At 33.3% G+C, this 26,146-nt stretch overlaps 1 protein-coding gene and 1 pseudogene across 29 annotated transcripts; one reads left to right on the forward strand and one right to left on the reverse strand.

The window, feature by feature from the left end:
- The first annotated feature begins 6,413 nt into the window (after positions 1 to 6,413).
- On the forward strand, positions 6,414 to 23,847 carry LOC141721197 (glycerophosphodiester phosphodiesterase GDPDL3-like). Of its 29 annotated transcripts, none has more exons than XM_074523990.1 (18): positions 6,414 to 6,900; positions 7,029 to 7,063; positions 15,734 to 15,836; positions 15,912 to 16,205; positions 16,346 to 16,479; positions 17,873 to 18,374; positions 18,913 to 18,951; positions 19,103 to 19,381; positions 19,563 to 19,705; positions 20,032 to 20,518; positions 20,657 to 20,853; positions 21,437 to 21,483; positions 21,570 to 21,633; positions 21,733 to 22,141; positions 22,342 to 22,402; positions 22,811 to 22,920; positions 23,176 to 23,450; positions 23,559 to 23,847. In XM_074523990.1, exons 3-11 carry the CDS (start codon positions 15,734 to 15,736, stop codon positions 20,821 to 20,823), a joined length of 2,148 nt encoding a protein of 715 aa, XP_074380091.1. In that variant the 5' UTR covers positions 6,414 to 6,900; positions 7,029 to 7,063; the 3' UTR covers positions 20,824 to 20,853; positions 21,437 to 21,483; positions 21,570 to 21,633; positions 21,733 to 22,141; positions 22,342 to 22,402; positions 22,811 to 22,920; positions 23,176 to 23,450; positions 23,559 to 23,847. The 29 variants fall into 29 exon arrangements, with proteins under 29 accessions (XP_074380091.1, XP_074380088.1, XP_074380085.1 ...); XM_074523987.1 differs by having other exon boundaries at positions 20,657 to 20,849; XM_074523984.1 differs by having other exon boundaries at positions 21,437 to 21,633.
- LOC141719833 (uncharacterized) lies at positions 13,219 to 14,786 on the reverse strand (annotated as a pseudogene).
- Positions 23,848 to 26,146: the final 2,299 nt, after the last annotated feature.

A 26,146-nucleotide genomic window follows, 5' to 3' on the forward strand; every position in this document is an offset into this window, starting at 1 on the left:
CAGTAGGGGATCATCAATAGTATCTAGTTCAGTTGAAGGATGAAACTCAGTAGGAGCTGTCGTAGCATCAGGATTTGACCTGTCAAGAGGAGGTGAGAGACTAGCATCAGTACTTTGAACAGATGGTTCTTGTGGACTCTGAGAAATGTGAGCTGGTTCAGCAATGCTTGGTGAAGGTTCTTGTGTGCTATTCTCAAAAATAGGATCATTGATGATTGCATCCACCTTTGACAGTGCCTCCTGATGAGCTTTTTTTTCTGTAGTAGTTGAACAGAGTCAGCAAGAAGATCACTCTGAGCAATATCAACAATGATTTGTGCAGCCTCGTTGTCTGCATCTTCCCTTTGAGAGGATGGTTCTTGTGTGACTGGATGTATTGCAGTTGCTAAATCCCTCTGAGACTTAGGTTCTTTTGTAGTGACATCCTTGGCAAAAGGCTGAGTCTTTTTCTTCTTTCTGATGTACCCAACTACTTCTTCACTTTTTCTTTTCAACTTGCTCTTTGCAGTTATCTTGAGCTTAGCAGTTGCTGCGATCACTAGAAGTTTGTGGAGCAGAGCACTTGCATCAGTAGTTGGCTCCTTGGTTCCAGTAGTGTCAACAGAGTCATCGGGATGTTTAATAGTGAATTTCTTGGTTTTTGACAAAGACCCTATTGGCATCTGATCATCGGAGTTAGAATCATCTTGTATGATCAGTCTTCTTTTCTTGACTGCAAAACAGTCTTTTTTCTTTCCACTCTCACTCAGTGAGGCTTGTTTAGCTTTCTGTCCAGATGTGACATATTTCTTAACTAGCCTTTTCTTTGTTACAACTGATATCTTTTGAGAGACTGAAGAGGAGGCTAATTTAGAAGCTGGGTGTGTTTGTTGTTTGGAAGAAGAAATGTTTGGTTTAGAAACAAGATGGGTAGTTACTTGTCTTTCAGCATAAGGAACTGTTACATATGTGCTAATATTAGGATTTGCAGGCACTTGTGTAGGAGTAGGTCTATTTCTTAACAGAAATTGTCTGACCTCTCTAGGCAGAAAGGGAGGTCCTGAAAATTTATTCTTTTATTACTTTCTCAGAAATTTGAAAAACAGGAAGTAATTCATCATCATCAAAAAAATAGTATTAGGCATAGAAAATTGAAAATCAGTTGTAAACCTCTAATGACACGTTCCACGGTAGTTATTCCCTCTGTCCCTTTTTGTCACATTTCTATTTTTACTAACTTTTGATTTGCCTGATTTTAGATCAAATATCAGAAATTACTCTCATGATATTTAAAAAAACTGAAAAATTACATATTAAAGTAGATTAAAATTTTATTTTCAATAATATATTTTTAAAATTTTATTAATTGAGTAAATATTGATAAACTTCGATTAAATTTTGATCAATTTGACTACAAAAAAGTCAAATATGGATGGAGTGAGTAATTTATTGCAATAGCTACTTGGTCCCGAAAAAGCTAAATTTGAAAAAATTACTTGGAAGAGTTTTTTTAAATAATATATAAAAAAAGCTAATTTGCATTTTTAGGTTGGAGTAATTTGTGTAAATTACAAGCAAATTGGTCGCAACTTTACTGTTATTAATTGTGTTATTTCAATTACAAATTTTGAGTGCTATAAATAATATTAGTTGTATCTTTTTAGCAAATATTTTAATGAGACCGTAGTTTTTAAATTTCTTATAGATTAGGCTAGCAATTAAGAGGCTTTTACGAGAAAAGTTTCTTTGTATTTTTCTGCTAATATTTGTTTTAAAAAATAGAAATGTTTTTAAACAAATTGATTATACTAATTTTTCTAAGTTTTTTTGTTATTTACTATCTTATAATTTTTTTTTGCAAAAATATGGGATCAACCAAAATCAACAAAATATGCAACTAGTTGCATAAAGTTTTTTTGGTTGATTTGAGTTTCCATGTAGTTGCAGAAACTCGTCAAAATTTACATCCAGTTGATTCCGGTTGCCAAAAAACCGTATTTTTACAAAAAAATTGAAAAATAGTATTTTTGTAAATCAAAAATTATTTTTGTCAATTCTTTTAAAAAATGACAGTATTTTTGCAGAATTGTTTTTAGTCTTGGATATTTTTCAAAAAACCCCTTAATTTTATTAAACTATTTTTTATCAATGATTTGTTCTTAATAATATATATTTTTTTCTCATTCATCAAATTCTGTGACATTGGTTTTAAAACACATTTAATTAGAAATTTTTAGAATTTAATAGAATAGCATCATTGAAGTGAAATGCTCTGATTTGCTCTAATTTTGGAATTGAAAGAGGCAAATAAGTTGAATAGATCAGGCAATCAAAGTTTTAAGCTTAGCTGGCAACTAAGCATTTTTATGAGCTCAATTTTAGTTTATGCTTATGCTTATTTTTAAGTGCATATCTTGCGTGCTTTAAAAATAGTCACAAACTCCATATTAGTTTTCTTTGTTTTAATTTATATTTTTGGTGTATTATCTCTTTAGTAGTAGTTTTAATTTCTTAATTTTTTTTAAATAAATAAATTCGTATTTGTGTGTGACTTTTGTACTTCTGTCATATATAATGGTATTTTGATCATTATTTTACTATAACTTTATTTGACCATTGATTTGGAAGCATAAGTGGAGAGATATAAATGACATGTCTCTTTTTGCTAATTAGGTTATTTTATGAATTATGTACTTAGTCAAAAAATTTAATTAATTTTACTATTATTTTTTTAGGTGAGATGTGACGTAAATCTCATTTTAATTCTCAAACGTTCTATCTGCGACATCAAAATTTTATTATCTATTTTTCTCGAGATATTTTGCATATAAACTTTCTTGAATAAAATAAATTTCTTTCAGTAAGTATATTTCTATACAAGTATGTATACCTCACAAACAAAAAAACTAATTGAAACAACAATTTTATCCAAAAAGTCCAAATTCAATTAACTAGTCATACTCAACCTATTAGTCAAAAACAAATCAAAACAAATTACAAAAATCTTGAAACCCTAAAATTCTCCCAACCTTAAAACAGTTCCATATCATTCTTTTTTTAGGGGGCTAGCGTAGGTTTTCACCTGTGGAAAGCCCCGATCTCTTATTCTTTTTATTATTGTTACTTCATCTTTTAGTTCATCTCTTATTAATCTTCAATAATTTCTCAATTTATTTGGGTTTTGTTTGTCTCTCTGTGAGAGTTTGGTTTTATTTGATTTGTTTGCAATTCATCATGCCCGAGATTACAGATCTGCGGAATTTTTATAGTGTTGATTCAATGATAAAGATTTTATGGTGATGCATTTGTGGTCAATTACTCAAAATAACAATTGGACGATTATATCATGTAGATATCACTTCAAAAAATCGTTTATTTACTTATCCAAGAAGAAAGGATTTAACAGCGATATAATTATGCGTTTCTTCAATTTTGATCATATGTGTAGATGCTGTATGGTTTTTCATTATTGAATTATTTACATTTTTTTTAAAAAGAAGTTAAAAAGACTAATTCAATCCATTATAATTAACTCGCTAATTATCAAACAAAGTCTATAATTTAAAAAAATCTCAATCCAAAATTTTCAGTTATTTTAGAATCAGAATTTGATTCATCACTTTTGTCAAACAAAAAAGAATTTGGTTTATCATTATCACACGTGTAGACTTGAATTTTATAGTATAGCCCAATGGGCTTGGTGACTGAGCAATTATAGTCATAATCACTATTTCATTTACATATCTATATAAAAGTGATATCAAAATCAACCATTAGTACTATTTTAAAAACTCTAAAAATTAGTTCTAATTGAAAATGGAGAATTAATCGAACAGATAAATCAGAGTACAAATTGAATGTATATTAATATTAAAACTTAAATTAATATTTTATTTTTTTAATGATTATATTCTTTATCTATTTAGGATTATATTTTTACATATCATAAATTTTATAATCTATTAATATTTAAACGAATATATTATTTTAGTTTTAACAAATTATTATATAAATTTAGATAAAAAAACTATAAAATGATTAATTTCAAAAATCAAATTATTGGAACATCTTGTAGAGAATTAATCGGAAATTCTAAAAGATCAATTCTTAGTAAAAGAATACATGGACTAAGGATATTCAAGGCACTTGAAAAGGAGTTAGTCATTGACTTACTGAGCATTTTAAATGGGATTGCTAAAATGATATAAAATACTGATTATCAATACTGAATCTCTAAGAGATTGTACTTTAATTAGGGCTGAGCATAAATTAGCCAAACCGACCGAAACCGCGGAATCCAAACCGATCAAGCCGAATTTTATGGTTTACTAACGGTTTGGTTCGGTTTCGGATTGATATTTTAAAAATTCAATTTTTTCGGTTTGGTTTTGGTTTTTACCTCCAAACCGACCTAAATAACCGAATCGAACTGCATATTTAGAATGAAATATTAATATACATATATTAGTAATGTGTAATTAATAATAAGTTTATAATTTATAACATATATGTAAACTAAAACATATAAAAGAACTAATGTTAATATTTTATTCTAAGATATTAATATCTATGTATGTGTTATTTTTTCATTATTTTTATTCAATAAAAGTATGAGAGTTGGGCGCATTTTTCTCGTCTTCTTATCTTTTTTAATTTCTCAAAGTCATACTTTTTATATATTCTTTTTGAATATGATTATAATAGAAAATATAATTCTATTATATGATACGAACTTTCGATTCTTATTTACAAGTTCAAGTTTAATTTAATTTTTAACTTTTTTTATAGAAAAAAATGGTTAAAACCGAAACCAAAACGAACCGTTTTAAACTAAAACAGATTGATTTGGTTTTATCACATAACGGTTTGGTTTCAAATTGGACTTTAAGTAAACCGCCAATTTCGGTTTGGACCCTCCAAACCGCTCAAACCGACCGATACTCAATTTTTTTTTAAATAAAAATTTTGTGTTTCAATTTTATTCAGAATTTCTTTAAAAAACAAGTTATATAAATAATTAGATAAGAGGTTTAAAATACGTGTCCAACATTCTACCAAATGTTAAGAAACTAGTGGGAATCAGAGAGTATAAAAGAGTCCATACTAAATTCTATGGTGGATACTTTATTTTCAATTTTAGATCAAATTTTATATTATTTTCAGTACATTAGACTTAATCGAGTTTAAATATTGTGATTCTAAAATTAATAAATATTCTTTTTATAAAAATTTAAATATTTTGATAATATCTTTATGCTGTTTATATAAGGTCACTCATATGTATACATATAAATTTTGTGGCATCATCCATTTTATTTGCATTTGATTAACTTTATTTCACTAATTATTTCTTTTTTTAGCTTAAGAAAACAAAAAGGGTTTAAAGATGTTTAGAGCATTTTCAAGGTGATAGCTAAAAAGGTTAGCTATCACCATTTTAGATATGTTTGAAAGTAATAAGTATTTAATTAAGATTTTAAAAAAAAATTTAGAATTTTTGAAATCAAGAAATATTTAATTTGAATTTTAATTTTTATTTTAAAATCTGATGGTATTCAACTAAGATTGTTTAAAATCTTTTAAAATATGAGGGTATTCAATTTAGATTTTAAAAAATCTTTTGAAATATGGTGGTATTTAATTTGGATTTTAAAAAATGTATTAAAATATGATGGTATTCAAAATTTGATGATTTTTTTTATTTGATAATTTTGTTGATTTTGATAAATTTGTTAGTACATTTTTAACTTTTAAAATTTCTCTAAATTTCTGAGATTTTGATGGATTTATCAAAAATTGAACTGAAATTATCAATACTTTAAAATATTTTTTAAAATTCACATCTAATTAAAATTAAAAAAATATTTTAGAATATATGAAGAATTATGAATTTTTTAAAATTTGAATTGAATACCCCTAAATTTCAGGGCCTGATACAGTAAATTTTAGAAAAAATGACAAAAATACATTTTTTTTAGAGTTTGTGACAAAAATACCTTTTTTTTAAAATTTTGGGCAAAAATATCCGTCTAATACGCATTTTTCAGTTGGGTATACTAATACGCATTTTAAAAATGGGTAATTCGTATTAAAAAAAATTGAAAAAAAAATAAAAAAAAATAAAAAATAAGATACGCATTCACAAAATGCGTATCACCCATTTGATTCTAGTGATACGCATTTGTGACATGCGTATCACATGTTCTTCTCTTTTTTTTTTTTATGTAATACCTATTTTTCAGATGCGTAATAAATTTACCCATTTCTAAAATGCATATTAGCAGGGTATTTTTGGCCATAAACTTCAAAAAATGATATTCTTGTTACAACTTCTAAAAAAAAATGTATTTTTGGCCATCACCCTAAATTTTATTTAATGAAAAAAATTATATGACGAGGCTATCGTATTTAGGTACAATTCGTGTAGGCTGTCATTTCTCTCTGTTTTTTTCCGGTACCAACGTCATCTTGCTCAATTTCGTATTTAAGAAATGCCATGGTCAACACGTGGCAATCAAGTTTAGACCCGATTCTGATACTTCTTTTTTCTCTATATTTTATAATAAAATAGCAGAGAGATGGTATTTAAGCAAATTTAAAGAGATATTCAACCGAAAAAAAGAGAGGTTTTGTCTGGAAAAATGGGGGTATCGAGTTAAAATCAAAGCAGAGGTGAAAAGAGAGGTGTATCATGCCAAATATGGAAGGATACAGAGGTCAGGGAGAGTGTTGCAAAACTGGGTGGACAGCCAAGCAGGGGAAATATTTCGAATTAGCTTCACACACCATAATTAATTCCAACGTTTGGACCACCCGTTTGACAAAGCTAGCTCTATGCCCTAACACCATCAACATTGTACAATTGACCCATCTTCTCAAAAATTTATCTGCAGACACAAGCACCTCTTTCAGTTTTTTGAGGTATTCTCACTCCTCTTCTTTTCCCATTTTTACTATTTCTTGCGTGTTCCAGTCTTTTTGCCTTATACTGCAATTTATACTCCGACTGCATTACAATCTAAACCTGCTACTTATCTTTTTCCTACCAGACGATTTCAGAAGCTCGGTCCAGTTTTCGACCAAGGTATTCCGCCTAATCCTACACCCTGTATTTTAATATCATGTTTTTTAGCCTTGAATCTATATGTTTGTATATATATATACATATATATATATATATATATACAAACGATACATATTAGCATTTGTATAGTGGAATAGAAATTAATTGATTCATTTCGCTGAGTTTTAAATTGCTCCTGATATATTTAACCCCTTTGTGTGTTTCCATGTTTAGGGCAAATCCAACCGTGATCCAAAGATCCAAATTTGGGCAGATTGCCCCAAATTTGATTCCAACGGTGATGCAAATTTGGATATGTTAGTTTGAGTAAAGTTCTATGGAGTCCACCTTTTAATTGGAGTCCTCGGAGTCCATCTATGTTGTGCAAATAAAATATCTTCTAAAACGTGTTATCTTGCAGAACATATTTCACAAATATCATTATTTCAATAAAATCATGCAAATCTCATATATTTACAAGTACAATATGTATGTTCTGCAACATGAACATTTATGTTCTGCAAACTAAGCATGTTTTGTAGAATACTATATTTTGCAACGTTCTACTTGTAAAATCTATACAATCTGCAAGGTTTTCAATAAAACTGTGATATTTGTAGAATATCATTTGAAAAATAATACATTTTGCAATAGTTTAAGCTATATTTTACTTGCAGAACATATATGGACTCCAAGAACTCCAATGAAATAGGGGACTCCATAGAACCTAACCCATGTTAGTGAACAGATCCAACTAATCCAAATTTGGATCACTTGGTTTAATATTAAATAATGATTTTGTTATTTGTAGTTTATGAGATTTTAAATTGATTTGTGATTTTTTAATTATATAATTAATAACAGAATATAATTAATAGTTAACAAAATTTATTTTTAAAATAAAACTTAAAATAATGAGAAAACATAATTTTATTAAAATTTAAATAGAAGTACATTGCACTTAAAGATGCATTTATTGAGTATTTGTGGAAATAATATACTAATTCGGAAAATTAGTGTCTATCAATGATATTTTGTATGTTAATTATTGTAATAAATGTGTTTTCCGTGAATTAAGTGCACAATTTTAATATTTTTATGTGTATTAATTTTTTTAATTTAATTAATTTATGAAATGCTATATAAATTGTTAATAATGATTAAATGATAAATTTAAGATAAAATTGATATTTATATATTATTATATGTAAAAAGTAATTTGGATCAAATGTTGGAGTTGGTCAGAAATTTGGATCAGTGGTTGATCCAAATTTGGATTTTTGAATCACAATTGTTGGAGATGGCTTTAAAGTCTCTCTCTATATATATTTCGGCTTTCTGCAGAATTAAGATTGGCTGAGTTTGAGAATGCTCCTGATAGTTTACCCCCTGTTATTTCAACTCCCTTGATTCAATGTCAATATAACCAGTTTAGACATGTATGATTGTTATATGCATTGTTATATGTATTGTAAATATTTATTACATAAAGTTGGAATGGTTTTGTTTGATATTTTTTAGTTGCAATTATTTATAATATAAGTAATGTTACCTTTATTTAATATAATTTATTTAGACACAATTACTAATACATTTCATATGTTATCTAAACGAATTAAGTTAAATTTTGAATTATTATACAATTTCAATGACTAAAATATATAAAAAATTAGACATATTTTAGAAAAAAATAATAAATACTTCGTAAGTAATAAAATTTAAATAATTCGATAAATATTAAATTGAAAAATGAGAACTAGTGACTATGAGTGGGAGAGAGGAGGATAATTTATTACTTGGGACTGAGAGTGAAGATCAGCAACGTTTGAAAAAGAGATGTAAACTCGAATAATTTATTTAGTTGGGAATCGAAGCTCACTTGTTCAAATTATTGTATTGATACCTTTATGAAGAAAAAAACTTGAAAATGTTGTTACATAAATCAATGAGTATAGCTAGAGAGAAACGGAGAGAACAAACATAATTTAAATGACTAAATTTGTTACTTGTTTTTCCAATCATTACATGCTGCATATATTTAGAAGGTTATTTACTAGCGAATACATAGTAAAGGTTCTCCCTAAAAAAATATAGTAAAGTTCCATGCTACCCTCATTCCTTAATACCCCCTCAAGCTAAGAAGCGGGAACTGAGTGAAGCTCTTAGCTTGAAGATTATATACTGATGCTACTACATGATGCAATCATCCCATTAGGGGGCACAAAAACAAAGATACAGAAAATCTGATCGTGGCTCCTTTTCTTGAAATCTCCATCGATCTCTTCATTTCTTCACCACTAACATTTGTTTCCAAAGCCACTTCAAGGCTCATAGCGTACCTCAACAAAATTTGGCAGAATTTTAAACAGATAATCAAGGCTTCTAAACGTCCTGGCTTTGTTTTCTGTTAAAGGAGTGTGGCTTTGCTAGCCATTAGAGGAATCCTAGATTTGCTTGCCATTAGAGGATTTGCTTGCCATTAGAGGACCATTTCAACTTCAGTTGAGTCATGACTTTGCTTGCCATTAAAGGACCCTGCCTTTGATTGCCATGTGAGAAATCCTTCTGGCTTTCTGTAATGAATACTTTCGTGGTAATCTAATGAATACTATACCAGGAAAGGAAAGAGCAGACATGCACTTAATTTCAGGACATAAGGGTAAAGAAGGAAGTTTACAGAAAAAGTAAGGGACAAAAATGACAAACAAGGAATGAATAAGAAAAGGAAGAGCGGAAAAAATTAGGGTGATGAATTTTGATAATTGAGTAGTCTTATCTTAGGTTGGGATAGAGAGGAACTCTCGAAGTCCATCACTGTAATTTACATTCAAAAACCGTTGTTGTCTTCTTCATTTAGTAGTATTCTGAGTTCAAGTATTCTAATAGACTTGAGTAATTCCATATAGTCTATGGTTAGTTCATTACAAGTGGTATTAGAGCATAGATCGAAGATGAGGTCGCAGACGGTGACTCAAAGAGTGGAACAGTTTGAAGGGAAGTTCATAGATATGGAGAGGGAAATTTCGGAGATGGTGTCTAAGGAGGTAAATAAAGCAGTGAAAGCGATGCATCATTCGCTTTCGGAAATGGTTAAGAAGGCTTATAAAGCCAGTGAAGAGGATTCTCAGCCCTCAAATCAGGTAAGTCAATATTCGGATACTCCTACTCATGCTTCAGTTGATAAACTGGGTAGAGTTGAGAAAATAGCTGATGATGATAGCGAGGATTTAGAACATTACAAGTGTTAACACCTGCAAAATAATGCCCCTGAAGTGTTTTATTTAAGTTCCCAAACTGATTTTATTATTTTCACTGTTGAGTAAAGTGAAAAAACTATTAATAGAGATTTTGTATATCCTTTTATCGGTTATAAATCAATTCCAGTTTATAAGTTTCATGAAAATGAATATGGTAAGTATCATGTGGAATGAAGATACAATGTCTAGTTTGGTGAAAATAAGTGGCCCGATAACATTAAAATTTCTGAACTGGAGTTTTTTCAGCCTGATTGTGGAATGGTGCATGAAGCAACGAAAATTGATGAATTACATGTTAAGAATAAGGTCATTGGAATGATAACTCAGCTCGGGCTAGTAATTACACTTGGTACTAAGAGAGGATGTGAGCTGTTTGACAACAAGCTTCATAGGAATTTATTAGGCTGTGATGTTGTAGGTGAGCTGATGTATTATAAACTACCGGAAGAAAAAGGACCAGAGTTGGACTTAGAGACTAGAACTAAGCTTGAGAGGCATGTTAATCTTCAAACAACTGAACCAATTAAGTGGAAGGGACTGTCATTTTTTGAGGCAACCTGGGAGCACGCCATGTCTATTGCAACACAATTCGTAGACTTTTATCTTAAGGATTTAACCCAATTACAAGTGCCACAACTAATGCCCAGCTACGGAACTACATGTATCTTCCTGGTTTGAAGTATGAATACACGGGAACAAAGAAAGACAATAACCTATGCCCAAAGAAGACAGCTAAAAATGGGGAGAAATACCCAAGTGCACAGTCTTATGATATGAGGTTTGGCAAATCTATAAAATATTTTAGTTGGGATTATGCAGAACCCTTATTCATAGGAAATAGAGCGTATGCTCATTCTCATGTGTACAGGTCAGGCTCAAGATTGGGAGATTATGGAGGTACCGTAGAATCAGAAGTTGAGTTTGAAGATTTTGTTTTAGATAATATTCCGGTGAATATCAGTTACTAGTTAATTTTTTTACTCAATGAGTGATGCCAAACTAGGAGTTGGCTATTAATCACTGAATGCATCATTAAATTTGAATGGTAGGTTGGATATCTCTGCTGAAGGAGTTTATAATCCTAAAACAGGATGTCTTTACATGGTTGGCTTTATAATTATGGGGTTTAACCATTCGCTTGTTTGTGATATTGTACTGAATTTGCAATTCAATGGAAGAGTGTTCTAATGGAGGTTTTATCAAGTGTAGCATGAAGAGAATAAGGAAACAAAGTGACTCTTTTCTTTGAAAAGTCATCCATGACAACTACCCCTTTCTGTACTGCTGAAGCACAACGTTCCGTATGGAGGACTGATTTAGAGGTCCAATGTTCACGTCAAAGCAAAATATAGAAAATTTAATGTTAAGTAGTTCCGGATGGCTTGAAGTGAATGAGGTGATTGTAAGAGTTATTCCAATGGCAACCTTTCTTTTGCAATTTCGTCTCCTTCAAATAGTCTGGAATACGCGACAGTCAGGTGAGAGTAATAAACAAGGCATTTCGGTTGCAAAGAAAAAACTTTGTTTGTTTCTTCGCCAATATACATAATTGGTGGGTTGATTGCTTTTCTTGTGAATCGGAAGAAGAGTTATTATGGAAATGCACCACCTGCATTTGACTACTATCTGGCACAGTATCAGCAACATACATATCTCTCACCTAAGGGATCATTTTCAGTCAGCATGGGAGGAATTCCATGGGTTATAATGCAGAGATATTGAATATTAAGGGTTTAGCTGTGACTGTAGTCAACTGATTTGGAACCTGGATTAACAATTATTTTTGTGGCGAAGTTGGTTCGGGATACCAAGGGCCGGACACCGGAAGAAATACAAGGTTCCTGGACTTCCGCCTTGAGTACAAGGTGAAATTTTGGGCCCCTGGTAATGTAATGAATACTTCATCATGGTAATCTAATGAATACTATACCAGGAAAGGAAAGAGCAGACAGACACTTAATTTCAGGACATAAGGATAAAGAAGGAAGTTTACAGAAAAAGTAAGGGACAAAAATGACAAAGTCTACAAGGAACGAATAAGAAGAGGAAGAGGGTAAAAATTAGGATTATGAATTTTGATAATTGAGTAGTCTTATCTTAGGTTGGGAGAGAGAGGACCTCTCAAAAAGTCCATCACTGTAATTTACATTCACAAACCGTTGTGTTCTTCTTCAGTTAGTAGTATTCTGAGTTCAAGTATTGTAATAGACTTGAGTAATTCCATATAGTGTATGGTTAGTTCATTACACTTTCCTTTCCATTAGAGGCAAAATTGCTCACAGAGCTCAACAATATCAGCCAACTTGATAACTTGACACTATGCAAGTTCAACTGTAAATGCTCACAAAGCTCAAAACAAGCACGAGTACTCAGTCACTTAAATGGAGTGACCTCTCGGCTTCAACAACCTATAAAAGGGCACAACCCACAAAGAAAACAAGCTCACTAAGGAGCAACCAAAAAAATCCTGACGAAGTTTACACATAAAAGGGCACTTGGAGGAGCAGCTGCAGATGAAGCTTCATCTGTTTCCATCTTTGTTTACTGTTGCACAACTGGACTTCAGCTTCCTCTTCTTCTAGTAGTGTTGCAGAGTCAACGGACACAACACATGTAGATTTAGGTGAACTTTAACCTGAACTTTTGCCCGTTCACTTTTAGTAGATTGAAATGCGCCAATCGTTTAGGTGCTAATCTTTGCCGGTTGTTTAAGTTCAGTAACATCAGCGTACTGTACATGTACTACAAATGTCCCAGACCTGTAGAATGTCAAAGCCTTCACACTAGGTACAAAATTTCCTTTTGGGAAAAAATAGTACTGTGTTGATTTTCAGCAGTTCCATTTTGAGCATCTTGAGCAGCGCCTTTCCATGATAACGCAATTGAGAATGGAAGCTCTCAAGCACTAAACCTGAGAAATGGTGTTCTTGGGATTCATCATACTGGGAGCAGCATCGGCTGTTCATAACAGTGAGTTTTTATAACAGTGAGCCCGAGCAAATTCTTCATAGATACTGTCTCCGCATAATTTCTCAAACCGTTAATCAGCTTTTCCTGTTCACACTGAGCAATAAAAGATTTCCCAACAGGTACAGGATCAGGAACTCCTACCTTGAGTCCACTGTTCAAAGCCGTACTAGGTTCAAGTTTACCATTTTTTTTAGCAAAACCGGGCAAATCATCTGTAGCTCTACAACTGTGATGTGCAATCAACAGATTCATAACAAACCTTGTTCGTAATTAATAGTAGAGATCTTTCTGAAAGTTTTTAAGGAGCCTTCTCCAGTTCAATAATACCTAGGGCATGCCCTATACAACTATTTGATCCACTTTCATTGTGTAGCACCTTCAAATCTTTTAGAACTTCCTGATCAGCAGCGGTTGAACTTTGAAGCCTCTTAGGGGCAGTATTAGCAAGGAAGGAAGCACGGAGGTACAAAGAATACACCTTAGTTACTCTTTCCGGGCAAACTGTACGATTTAGCTGAATAGAAACACGTTTCTGCTAGGAAAATTGAACTCTTGATTACAAATTCTTCAGCAAATGCGACTTCTTCTGCATTTTTATCTCTTCCAGAACTAACTAAATCAGAAAGTTCAGCCGTATGCTGTAATAAATGGCCATATAAGCGAATAAGCTCCTTCGGCTTAGTGGCTCTGTCATTCTAGTCATCACGTGACTTATTAAGCTTACTCTTTCCTGTGTTCACTAACAGCTGATTTCGCTCAAGAGTTTGTTGTCCCAAAACAGCATCGATGGCCTTATCAAGGCCACTCAGATCATCTTTCATGTTTTTAGAGTTACCTGCATTAGCCAAATCATTACGAATGCTGCTCCTTGCTTCATGGTACGCCACAAATATTTGTCAAATATGACCTTTTTTCTTCCGGAACAGATTCTCCTTTTGGACCATGAAGATTTTTGGCTAGCTCCTGAGCTTTCAATATTGAAACCCGTGTCTTTGCATTTCAAATGGGAAACCTATGCCCTAACCAATTGAATTCTGTCATCAATGCTGCCTGTTGAGATCTAGCTTCACCCATAACAGCCTCCAAGTTAGCCTTGAAAAGGTCCAATGCAGGCCCTTCCATTTCGCCTATTTGTAAGAGTTGCGAAGCTTGTAGATTCGAATCGCCAATTTTTCGCAGGCAGTAACGTATATTTGGTGCTAGTTCCTCAAAACGCTCATGGCACAGTACTTGATTTTCTAGGTCTATATATTTTCCAAGTTCCTCATAAACAGCCCTAACACTCTTTAAACTCTTCAATGCAAATGTCCCAATTCTGATCTGTTCAAACAACAAATTCCCTTTCATATATGAGGCATAAGCCTCGGCTTCTAAGGAAGTCCAAGACTCGGTATAATTTGATATTATTGCATTCCTAACGACATTGAATTTCTCCACCTATTCTAAGAAAAGTTGACAGGCAGTAGCAACAAGAACACAACTGACGAGGAAGCAGAGTGAAAGGATACAATTCCCATATTCAGTTTAGACAATTCATCAAACACATAAAATACATCACCCAACTATACAATTTCCTGATAAAGAACCATACCATAATTCACAATCTATTCTGTTTTGAGGTCAATTTGTAGCTGAAGTTTGTGAAGAAGCAAGTGAACATTAATCATTTGTAGATTGGAAATTTGATGACGTAAATATGAGAACAAAGTTGAAAATTAGGGTTTTATGGATACTTAATTGAAGATGCCAAGAACTCAGGTCAGAATCAACTTTATAAAGAAAAGAACTTGACACCATTGTTACATAAATTAATGTGTATAGCTAGAGAGAAACGGTGAGAATAGACAGAATTTTAATGACTACATTTGTTACTTGTTTTTTCAGTCATTACATCCTGCAAATGTAGAGAAGGTTATTTACAAGCTAATGCAATGCTACCCTCATTCCTTAATATGTATGTTACACCTATTTGTGTTTTATTAGGCTATTCGGATACTCGATAGCTTTGGAATACATAATTTTTGTTAGTTTAGAGTCAAGTCAACAATGCCGAGCTGGAGATCATGACACATCAGATGCCACCTGGGATAACAAACTTTCCCGCTAAAAGTTGTTATGCTGTCTGCTCAATGTGTGTCATAAAAAGATCAACGTGTGTCTTATAAACATAGCTATAGCAGATAGATCGAGCTGGGATTTTTTGTAATCACTTTCTCTCTACCTTGTTTACTCTCTCTCATGAAGTTACTCTTGTTATGTAGAATATTGGTTTACAGTTGCTTATTTTGATAAATGAATGTGTTAGTTTGTGATTGATTTTCTGTTTGTACTTCAGTAGTATTAAGAACTATGAGTTCTAACATTTTTCATGTGTTTTCTTAAGTCTTAAATAGTTTATGTGTTTTTTTTACATATTATCATTATTGTTTTTACTGACTACGATCTTGCACTGATATTAAAAAAGATGGCGGCTCAATCTTGCACAATGTCGGTGGCAATGCTTCTTTGCTTGTACATGCTTATTACTCATGCTGCTAACACTAGCACTGTGTGGAAAACTTTCAGTGGTACTATTTCTACCCTTCTTTTGATAGTACAAGTTGCCCTGTGCCTGTCAATTTAGATTTATAATTCTTTGACAGGAGATGCGCCTGTAGCCATCGCACGTGGTGGCTTTTCTGGGATATTTCCTGATTCCAGTATGATCGCGTACAAGTGGGCATTGTTGAAAGGTTTGCCCAATATGATTCTGTGGTGTGACGTGCAACTCACAAGCGATGGAGTGGGGATCTGTTTCCGGGAACTTACTCTTGACAGTGATTCTGACATCTCAAATGTTTTCAACAACAGCAAGAAATCATACATTGTGAATGGTGTCAGTACAACAGGATGGTTTTCAGTGGATTTCACCCTGAGTGCTCTCAGCAATATATCATGTAAGTCAATTTTTTAATTAGTCTTGTTGGAGATTTCATAAGACTTAATCATGGGAAAAAAAGAGTTGCCAATAGTCTTTATTAAAATGATGACAATGATTTTTCTGGATGGTAACAATCTTCCTTGTAAACTTGGACAGTAAGCCAGGGAGTTCCCTTTCGGCCACATGAGTTTGATTCCAGCTCTTTTCAAGTAGTTACTGTTGGAGATTTGGCTGGGCAGTTGAATTTGGCAGGGCAGTTGAAGCCACCGGGATTATGGTTAAATATTCAGGTAACCACTAAATTCCCCATCATATTTGATATCAGATTATATGAGAATACTATCAGATTATATGAGAATACTAAGAATATATAAAAGGGTTCGTAGCAGAGAGGAGAGAAAGATCAGAGGCAGAGAACTGAAATGTTATATTAACACTTTTACTGCATATTACAAAGGAGGCAAAAGCCTCAATATATAGGAAATATGAAACTTGGAGGCTCTTGTCAAGTACAGTAATGTTGTCATCTTGATGACATAAGATAGCTGATGTCATAATTATTGTTGATATTTAACACGCCTTCTCACTCGAAATCCCATCTTGGGATGAAAGTCCTTTCTTGGGGTTGAAGAGTGGAACACTAGGAGCCCTTGAGCGTAACCTAAGCGTCCAGGCCCATATTAGGATTGATCCATCTTGGGATTGACTCATCTTGGAGTTAAATATCCATCTTGAGATTGACCCTTCTTGGAATTAACCTATCTTGGGTTGGATACATGAGAATTTTGGGAATATCGGGATCGACTTCGCAACCTATGTTTTAGGCTATGTTAAAATCCATAAGAGGTGCTTCTGTGAGCACGATGGTGGATGTCCAGCAATCAGTCGAACTGATTATTGTTGGAAATACCGGGACTAACTTTTGGCCACTTGGTAATATAGGCCTATGTCTGAAGTCTGAACATAAGAAGTGTTGTTGTCAGCACCATGGTGGATGTCCACCTCTTTATTGGTTGATGGATGGCCACCAAGCTCTGCACCACTGCCTGGAATTTTGTTGGACGCCTGATCTTAATATGCTGGAGCATCCCATCTTATTTCTGGATTTAGTTTGCGGGTCAGAAGTGTAAACAACTGAATGTGGACAGAAGTTCCCTTAAGAACTTTTCCATGTGACTTGTTACTTTATTTTGGTTTAAGTTTTGTTTGGATGGCCAACGTGAACAGAATCCGGGGCTTAAGTTTCCCTTGAAAAACTTGATTTTGGAGGCTAAATGATTGAATAATAAAATCTGGGTCTAGGCAGCTTATGTTTTCCTTGAAAAGCCATAAGCTTCAACTTAAAAATCTCCTCCTCTCTGCTCCTGCTCTGATACCATATTAGATTAAAATGAGAATACTAAGAATATATAAAAGGGTTCGGAGTAGAGAGGAGAGAAAGATAAGAGACAGAGAACTGAAATGTTATATTAATACTTCTACTGCATATTACAAAGGAGGCAAAAGCCTCAATATATAGGAAATATGAAATTTGGTGCTACAGTTTCAAGTACAGTTGTCATAATTATTTTTGATATTTAACATTTGATAAATTTCTTCTTCACATTAAGTAAATTGAAGTAAGTACTTTTGATCAATCAGTTATTTATGAAGCCAACTTACGAATTTCTGATTGCTTTGCAGCATGATGCTTTTTTCAGCCAACATAATTTGAGCATGAAAAGCTTTGTAATTTCTACCTCTCAAAGTATTATCGTGAAATATATTTCATCACCAGAGGTGAATTTTTTGAGAAGCATTGTTACAAAGTACAAGTCCAGCCCAACAAAGCTTGTATTTCGATTTTTGGAACTGGATGACATTGAGCCTTCAACAAACCAAACATTCGGTTCACTCTTGAAGAATCTAACACTTATTAAGACATTTTCTTCTGGAATATTAGTGCCAAAGACGTACGTATGGCCTTTAGATAAAGATCTATATTTGGAGCCTCATACCTCAGTTGTCTTGGATGCTCACAAAGAGGGACTTGAAATTTTTGTATCTGGTTTTTCAAATGATATACCGTTTGCTTATGATTACAACTATGATCCTGTAGCTGAGTATCTAAATTTTATTGACAATGACAACTTTTCTGTGGATGGTGTGCTTTCAGATTTCCCTATAACCCCATCAGAGGCCATAGGTAAGTTTTTATGTTAGTTGTTATACATGTTTTAACTTTTATACAAATATTTTAACTCACTAGCAATCTAGATTCCCGAGGGAACATTTTTTTTTATATCCATCACTTTACACTTGTGAGTAGGATCGGGTGGGGGGAGGAGGGGGGGGGGGATCCAGACCCTGTGTCCTACCTACTTGAGTCATGTCGTGGTAGTGGTCAAAGTTATGATAACATAAAAGATAATTATATTTAGATCCTATGTCCGCAGTGGCGGGTCTAGGATTTATTTGGGGGGAGGCCAAAAAACAAATTTTAGGAGAGTGTGTGTGTACTTTGTAAATTTTAGGAGACCTTGTATTGGTCAAAAGAAAATTATTTAAGAATATCAATGCTGAAATTACTACAAAAAAATAGTGAGGACACGTGTCCCCATTCCTGTGAATACCTTCCCTTCCTCTGGTAGGAAATAGCTTAAATACTATAGTCTCAACATGTACTTATGTTTAGTTGTTATTCTGATGGTTAATTCAGTTCTGTTAATAATTTGATGCTGCAGATTGCTTCTCTCATATGGACAAAAATCTCTCTGGACCAGGTATACTGTTAATACATAAAGTTTTATCTGCAGCTTCTTCTCCTTTCTTTGCAGACTTGTGTGTTAAAAATATGTTTTTTGTTATGGTTTACTCCTAGTACAACTGTAGGCCCACCAACATGTAATTAAGTCTATAGGCCTCTCATTGCAGCAATCCCTTTGGTCATTTCACATGAAGGAGCAAGTGGACAGTACCCTGGATGTACTGATTTAGCATATAAACAAGCTATATCAGACGGGGCTGACATTCTTGATTGTCCTGTTCAATTGACGAAGGATGGAACACCATTTTGTTTAGGTTCTATAAATCTTATAGATAAAACTACAGCTGCTGAAACTTTCAGTATTCTAAAAGAAAACATCCCGGAACTTGGTGGTAATGGAATATTCTCTTTCAGCCTTAACTGGAGTGAAATACAAAATCTGAAACGTAAGTCGAACTTTTGTTATGACTGCTCATACTTATGCACTTTGCTGATGATCTCAAATCCTTTGACGGTCAAACTTCGAAATGTTATAACATATCTTACGCTTGTAGCTTTTAACTTTATGTTACTAAATTTGAATCTCTAGCACACTCACATTTAGTCATGTTTCCAAAATTATGGCAGCCGTGATATCAAAGTCTTTTCAGAATGCATCGTTGTACCGGAATCCTAGAAACAAGAATGCTGGAAATCTTGTGACATTGTCCGACTTTCTGATGTTGGCAAACAATGCAACCTCTGTTTCAGGTTTCCTGATCCGCATCGAGGTAAATGTATTGGAGTATCTTAATTTTTAGCTATGAATTAGCGGCCAAACATCAAAATTTAGTTAGGTTTCGTTGTTATTATTAACTTCTACAACTTACATAAACTACATCGTTGGTAATCATTTAGATGGCTTAACTTGAATTACCAATCTCGCTCCTGTCATCACAAGTTTAGATAGTGAAAATAATTTGAAGTCAGGATCTGTAGCATGTTCTTCTTCTTTTTACTAAATTTTGTCCCATGTTCTTCACGGTCCACGACCATATTAATTTCCTCCATAATGCTTCTAATGAGCTTGTTAATTTCCTCTGACCCCATGTTACAGAAGGCATCCTACCTAGCAGAAAAGAAGGGATTGGATGTGATAGATGCTGTTATAGATGACTTGAGCAAAGCTGGTTACAATAATCAGACACGGAAGAAAGTCATGATTCAGTCTTCCAGTAGTGCGGTTCTTATGAAACTGAAGGAGATGAAAGACAACTACGAATTTCTTTATGAGATTGAGGATGATGTCAATGACATTTCAAACTCAAGCATTTCGGACTTAACAAAATTTGCCAATTCTGTGGTCATCGACAAATCTACTGTGTATGGTCAACAGTTTAAATTCCTCACCGGTGCTACAGAGGTTGTATCAAAGCTACAGGCGTTTAAGCTACCTGTCTACGTCAAGCTTTTTCAAAATGATTTCACGACTCAAGTATGGGACTTCTATGCCGATCCATATGTCGAACTGAACCAATTTTCTGTTGGTTCTGGAGTTAATGGCATGGTTACTGATTTTCCTGAGACATCCAGCAAATACAGAAGTATCTATTCTTTTTCCCGCTAAGTAGATGCCAGTATTTAAAAAACCCTGCATATTGTCAGTTGATACATGGTTATGGCTTCTTTTCTTTTGGAGTAATTTCTTAAGCTCTTTTTTCTAATATGATTGATGATCTCAGGAAACCGCTGCTTAACCTCAGGAAAGAGACCAGTTTACATGGATCCTGTACCTGTAGATCGTGGCGGTCTCTTAACTTTCAGTCAGACTCAGCCACCAGCTGCAGCTCCCAGCCCGGTATTGACACCAAGCGGGCAAGATGAAGTAGAGCTGCACATTTTCACGTGAACCATGCTATAATTCTTGCAGTTCTTGTAGGTGTTGCCATTGCTTTCATGTTTATTCTCTGGTGTTTTGTGTACAGAAGATAAATATAACTGGTACACATTACGTACAGAACAGGTCCTTAAGAAATCTTTAGGCTTAAGAAGGTGTAGTTAACTCTATCTTGGTTTCTCTTCAAAATTTACCTGTTTCCCTTGAGGAATATGAAGTCGATTAGGTGGCTCTTAAGTCATCTTTTACACCTTTGAACTATGTTTTTATTCAGATTGTAGTGGAATATTTTGCATATTTCTTGAATATAGAATGAGAATGATGTTTAGGCAATCTTAGGTGTTACTTTATGCAATATATTGGCTGCTGATGAGCATAAAAAGCTAAAATTCTGAGATAACACTTCAGGCCTTGCCTTGGCCCACGGTGAGGAAATTCATCAACGATCCGGGTCTTGACTCTAATACTTGGTTTAGCGCATGCATGTACTGTCGTCTATTTGAAGTGGTCGCATTGTATCAGTATCTTACTGTGTTACTATCTTATAGGAGTATAGTTTTTGGCAGACATCTGTTCAAGGAAAGAAACTATACATATTATGTTCCAAACTTTTGTAATCTTACAGGTTGCGATAATTTCATTGGTGAAAGATAGAATCAGCTAACCCTTGAGGTACAGTATGTGCAGCTGCTGCTGTTATTATGTGGCCCGCTGTTGGAGTGAATTAGTATGTTCCTTATGGTTCTGGATGTGCACAGGTCGTTTAGGTTAGCCTACTTGTGAAAATGGCTCATGTTCCTCCTAGTACAATAGTAGTTGAGGGTATAAGTACTTTCATATCTTTTCATATAGATAAGTTCATACTTCGTTCACTTAATACTATAATTACTACAGAATTGTTAATATGATTTTTGTATGTAGGGCTTGTGCGAATTTCATTTACGCCTCCTAGCAAAATTGTTGTCCAGCTTTTATGCATTCCGACAGTTTCAACTTTACGCCTCCCTGACATGGTTGTGAAATGGATAATTTTATGTTCGTTTTTTCTTTCCATTTTGTAAAATGGCTAATTGCTTGCATATGCAATTCTCAGGTTCATGTATTCACCTCATTTTTTTTGAATTTTAAATTGAATGTCTTGATCTCTGCATGGTTATCTCATCTGAACCATGAAAAAATATGTTTAAATGTATTGCTATTCTATTAAAATGTAATACATTATGTAAGCATGCAGATTTATCGGAAGTGTCAAGGATGAAATGGCATGTGAGCTCCGTACAGGGGTTGATATACAGAAAACTAAACTATACAATCTGAAGTGGTGCTTGAGGTATATTTTTGGCTGAATTCTTATGTGTGTATGGGTACGATTATTTTGAAACAGATGAGTGTAGAAGACAAGGTACCAAGCAGATGAGTGAGAATTGTAAATGATATGTTACCTTACGTAATTTAGGGTGGCTTTTGTGGTTCCTTTAGTTATTGAACTTATTGGCTAAATTGTTGTTTTGTTTGGTTCTTATTATCTAGATCAGTTGCATAATTGATGTAAGATGTGATCAAAGCACCCGCGGCAAGATACTACGTACAGGTACAGGACAAAGGTTAAATGAGGTAGTATGAACTGTACCAATGAAGTTTTGATTCATTTATTTCGTTCCTTGGATTTGTTTTTAAGTTTCATAATTGGTGAAATATTCTAGAGGCTAATTTTTTTGGGAATTGGTAGAAATAAAATTGTGGGATATGGTACATCTTGGTTGTTCATGGTGGAATCTTGTTAGTTTTGCTAAGCTCGGTGTTGTTAAAAAGATATTCTTACTAACTGAGATGTTGACAAAAACATTTGCAGTGTATTCGGAAAAATAGTGTCATAGAAGGTACTGGTATAAAATAAAAATCTGTTAACCTTTCTCATGTGGCTTTGTGTAGATCGGTCTTACATGCATATACAAATTATTCTTTTTGATAAATCATTTGTTTTATTCAATTGTTCTAGAAAGGCCAAGACACACCAAAGTTTTGCTTCAGATTCGTGTGCCAGCATTCCTAGAATCTTCTCGCAAAATGCAAGGGCGTATAAATGAGTAAAAGGGAACGTCTAGTAAGGTAATTTTTTACTGTAAGTTTTTTTTTGCATGAAAAAATGGTAAAATACGTTCTGCTATTTGTGCAAGCTTGTTACTTTTTTTGCAATGGGATCTATTTTACTAGATTCACGTATTCAGTGCTTAAAAAAATTGTAGATAAAATACCATGCAAAATTCACGTATATTTATCTTATCTAATGTAGGCTGGCTATTTTGCTCCCTTCAGTTAAAGTCACCGGCTAAAATTCTGTTTTGTATGGTTCTTTTGTTCTAGATCAGTCACAGTCAATTGGGAGACACGATCAAAGCATCCACAACAATATACTAGGTACAAGACAAAGGTTAGATGAAATATGGATGGAGTCCCAATTCAATGATTATGGACGTCTTGATTTATTCATTTGGTCCTTGGATTTGCTGAAGGTGTCATAAATTGTAAAAAATTATAAGGAGAAATTCTTTTCTTGAATTTGAGGGAAAGGGTCTGATTGCAAGACAAATTGGTGGTGTAGGATGATCACCTGTTTTTAATGTCAGCATCAGTTGCAGGTATGTGATGGCTAGAATACCCAGAAGTAAAATTTCAGTCCAACTATTGATATTTACAATGCCATGGCTTCTAATACTATCTTCAAATTTGTCATTGTGTTGCATCAGTTCACTTTCTCAGATAGCATAAAGTGTGGTGACCGGAGGCATCATTGCCTAACAAATGGCCAGCAAATGTAAGGGACTCTTTGCAGTGGTCACTTCTGGAAATAGGTGTCATTGTCAATAGACTTGACGCGCAGGTTTCTTTCATGTTATTTAGTTAAGGATGTATTGCATTGAGAGCCTTGGATCAAGCATCACAACTATTTATATTGCATGCCTCTAGATTACGCTCGATTCGATAGAACACCAAGTCATAATCAGTTTTACGTCAAGGTGATGTAATTCATACAAAGGCCTGTGAGAAACTATTTACATGCATTATCTTTTTAGGAAAATGCTTATGCACAAAATTGGGCACAAAATGATATGCGTTCATAACTGTAGGGAACAAGTATAATGTTAACCGAGAATTAAGATGATGACTCATGTATAGGTGATGTAATGATATTTTTGTTTAGGAATATTTGATTAATTTTTTCAAGTTACCAAAATTGATTCAAAACAAAGCTCTCGAAACTTATATGTACCCACAAATTTTTCTTTATTGTTTGACAATAGAGGCAAACTTATTATAATGTTACAAATATCACTTAGCTTGGGAGACTAACCTACCCCTACCTAAGAGAGTACTCAAATGTTAAAATCGCTTAATGAAAAATTAATCCATTAATCGAATTTTGGATGTAGCCAAGAAAAAGGATGTTGTAATAAAATATTATCCAAATGCCAAAATACCAAAGCTCTAACAGTCGCCCCCTTTCCTGCGCTACTAGGAGAGTAAGCTACTAATAAAATCAGACTAGGAACCTGGGGTTGGTAAGGCGAAATGGGCTTTCCTAGCCCATTGAGTGCTCTATCTCGGGCCATCGACATCATATATTTTACTAAAATAGACGGAAAATCAATTATATTCGATCTTGATTGGCCTTTCACCTCTAACTACAAGTCATCCCCGTAATTTGATACGTGAGTTCGGTCTTGAAGGAGTCTTTTAGAATAGAACAGAGGCATTTTGGGCCAAAATATCCATAAATTACACATGTGAGATGCATATTTAGTATTTAAGATGCATATTTAAAATTTTAAAAATTATAACAAAGCACACACATGTTGTACATGTGTATTCCATTAAAAAATTAAAGTAAATACACATGGACAACATGTGTAAACTTGGTAAAATCAAAAGTTTTAATATGCATATTTAGATGAGTACTCGGTGAATGTTTTGGAAAATTATTGAAACTCCTTGAGTTTTGATGATCACATAATAGCAAACTTATATGCTTGTACTTCTTTAAAACAACATGTTATTTATACATTGTGCTAATAAGTTTATACAGGATTAATAGTACTGATATATTTTATCAGTAGCTTATAACAGCAAACCAAGATGTTATAACAGCAAGCCAAGATGTACGAGTCTATACAATAACAGCAAGTCGAGATGAACTGTCAAGTTCTGTTGCAGCTTCCGATTTTCAAGTAGAGTTTTCAGGAAGCATAGTTAATCGTTTGTTAGGGTTCTAATACTTGTATATCTTATAAATAATAAATCTGAGCTCAGTTTTAATCATATTTAACCGTGCAAAAATTCTCCTATTTTATAGGAATTTGTTTCATATCCAAAGTCGTATCTTTTATATAACAAACTAATACTTTTGAAACTTATATTCTGTATATCTCTTCTTTACTCAAACATGTATTTTTTAAAACATTGGTATTTCAAACTGAGGTGACATGACCTTAACAAAATTGAACGATGTGATTCAAACGTTAAGTGTTCAATTATTTTGAAATCTTAACACGGTTACATTGAACACAACACAACTCTGATTTAACAAGATTTATTCATAAGATTCTCACGAGCTCTTATATATATATTAGATATATTGGTTAGAGTGTCTTTAAGTTGAGTTGTATTGATTTATAGTTCTGATTTATATTGTTCTGATTGTAATTTGTGTTGCTGGATAAGTGAGTTGTGCTGATCTAGGGTTAGTGGATTGATAGCTAGAGAAGTTTGTACTAGGGTAGTATAAAACTTAGAGAGCTAGTTTGTAACGATCGAGAATTTTTCGTCATAATTAAGAAAGTAAAGTATGTGTTATGTGATGAGATTATGTGATTAAGCGGTGATTATTTGTCTTATCTGTATACTAGAGTTAAGGAGCGTGAATAAAAACGTTCCAATTTAAAAAGTCAGTTTAGAAGTCGAGCCGTGGTTCGGGCCGTCAGGTAGAACGGAACCCGTCCTAATATGGAATTAAATAATATAAAATGTGAATTATATGTGAAGTGAATGAATAAAGTATTTCGTGTCGATTGGCAAATATAATGAGAAGCGTAATCGAAACGCTGAGCGTCGGGCCGTCAGGCTGATCGTGACCCGGTACGCGTAAAAGATGATAAAGAATAAAAAGGGAATACAGATATAAAGAGGAATAAATTTGTGACCAAATGCGTGTGATTGCTTGACTGTGTGCATGACTATATGTTCTGTGTCAATTTTGTGAATTTTAAAGGAATTATGTGATTTAAGTAAAGGTTTAATTAACCTTCGTGCATTTTTATAAAATCATCTGAGATGGATA

The sequence above is a fragment of the Apium graveolens genome, chromosome 4, assembly GCF_009905375.1.
Source record: "Apium graveolens cultivar Ventura chromosome 4, ASM990537v1, whole genome shotgun sequence".
NCBI classification, from domain to species: Eukaryota; Viridiplantae; Streptophyta; class Magnoliopsida; order Apiales; family Apiaceae; genus Apium; species Apium graveolens.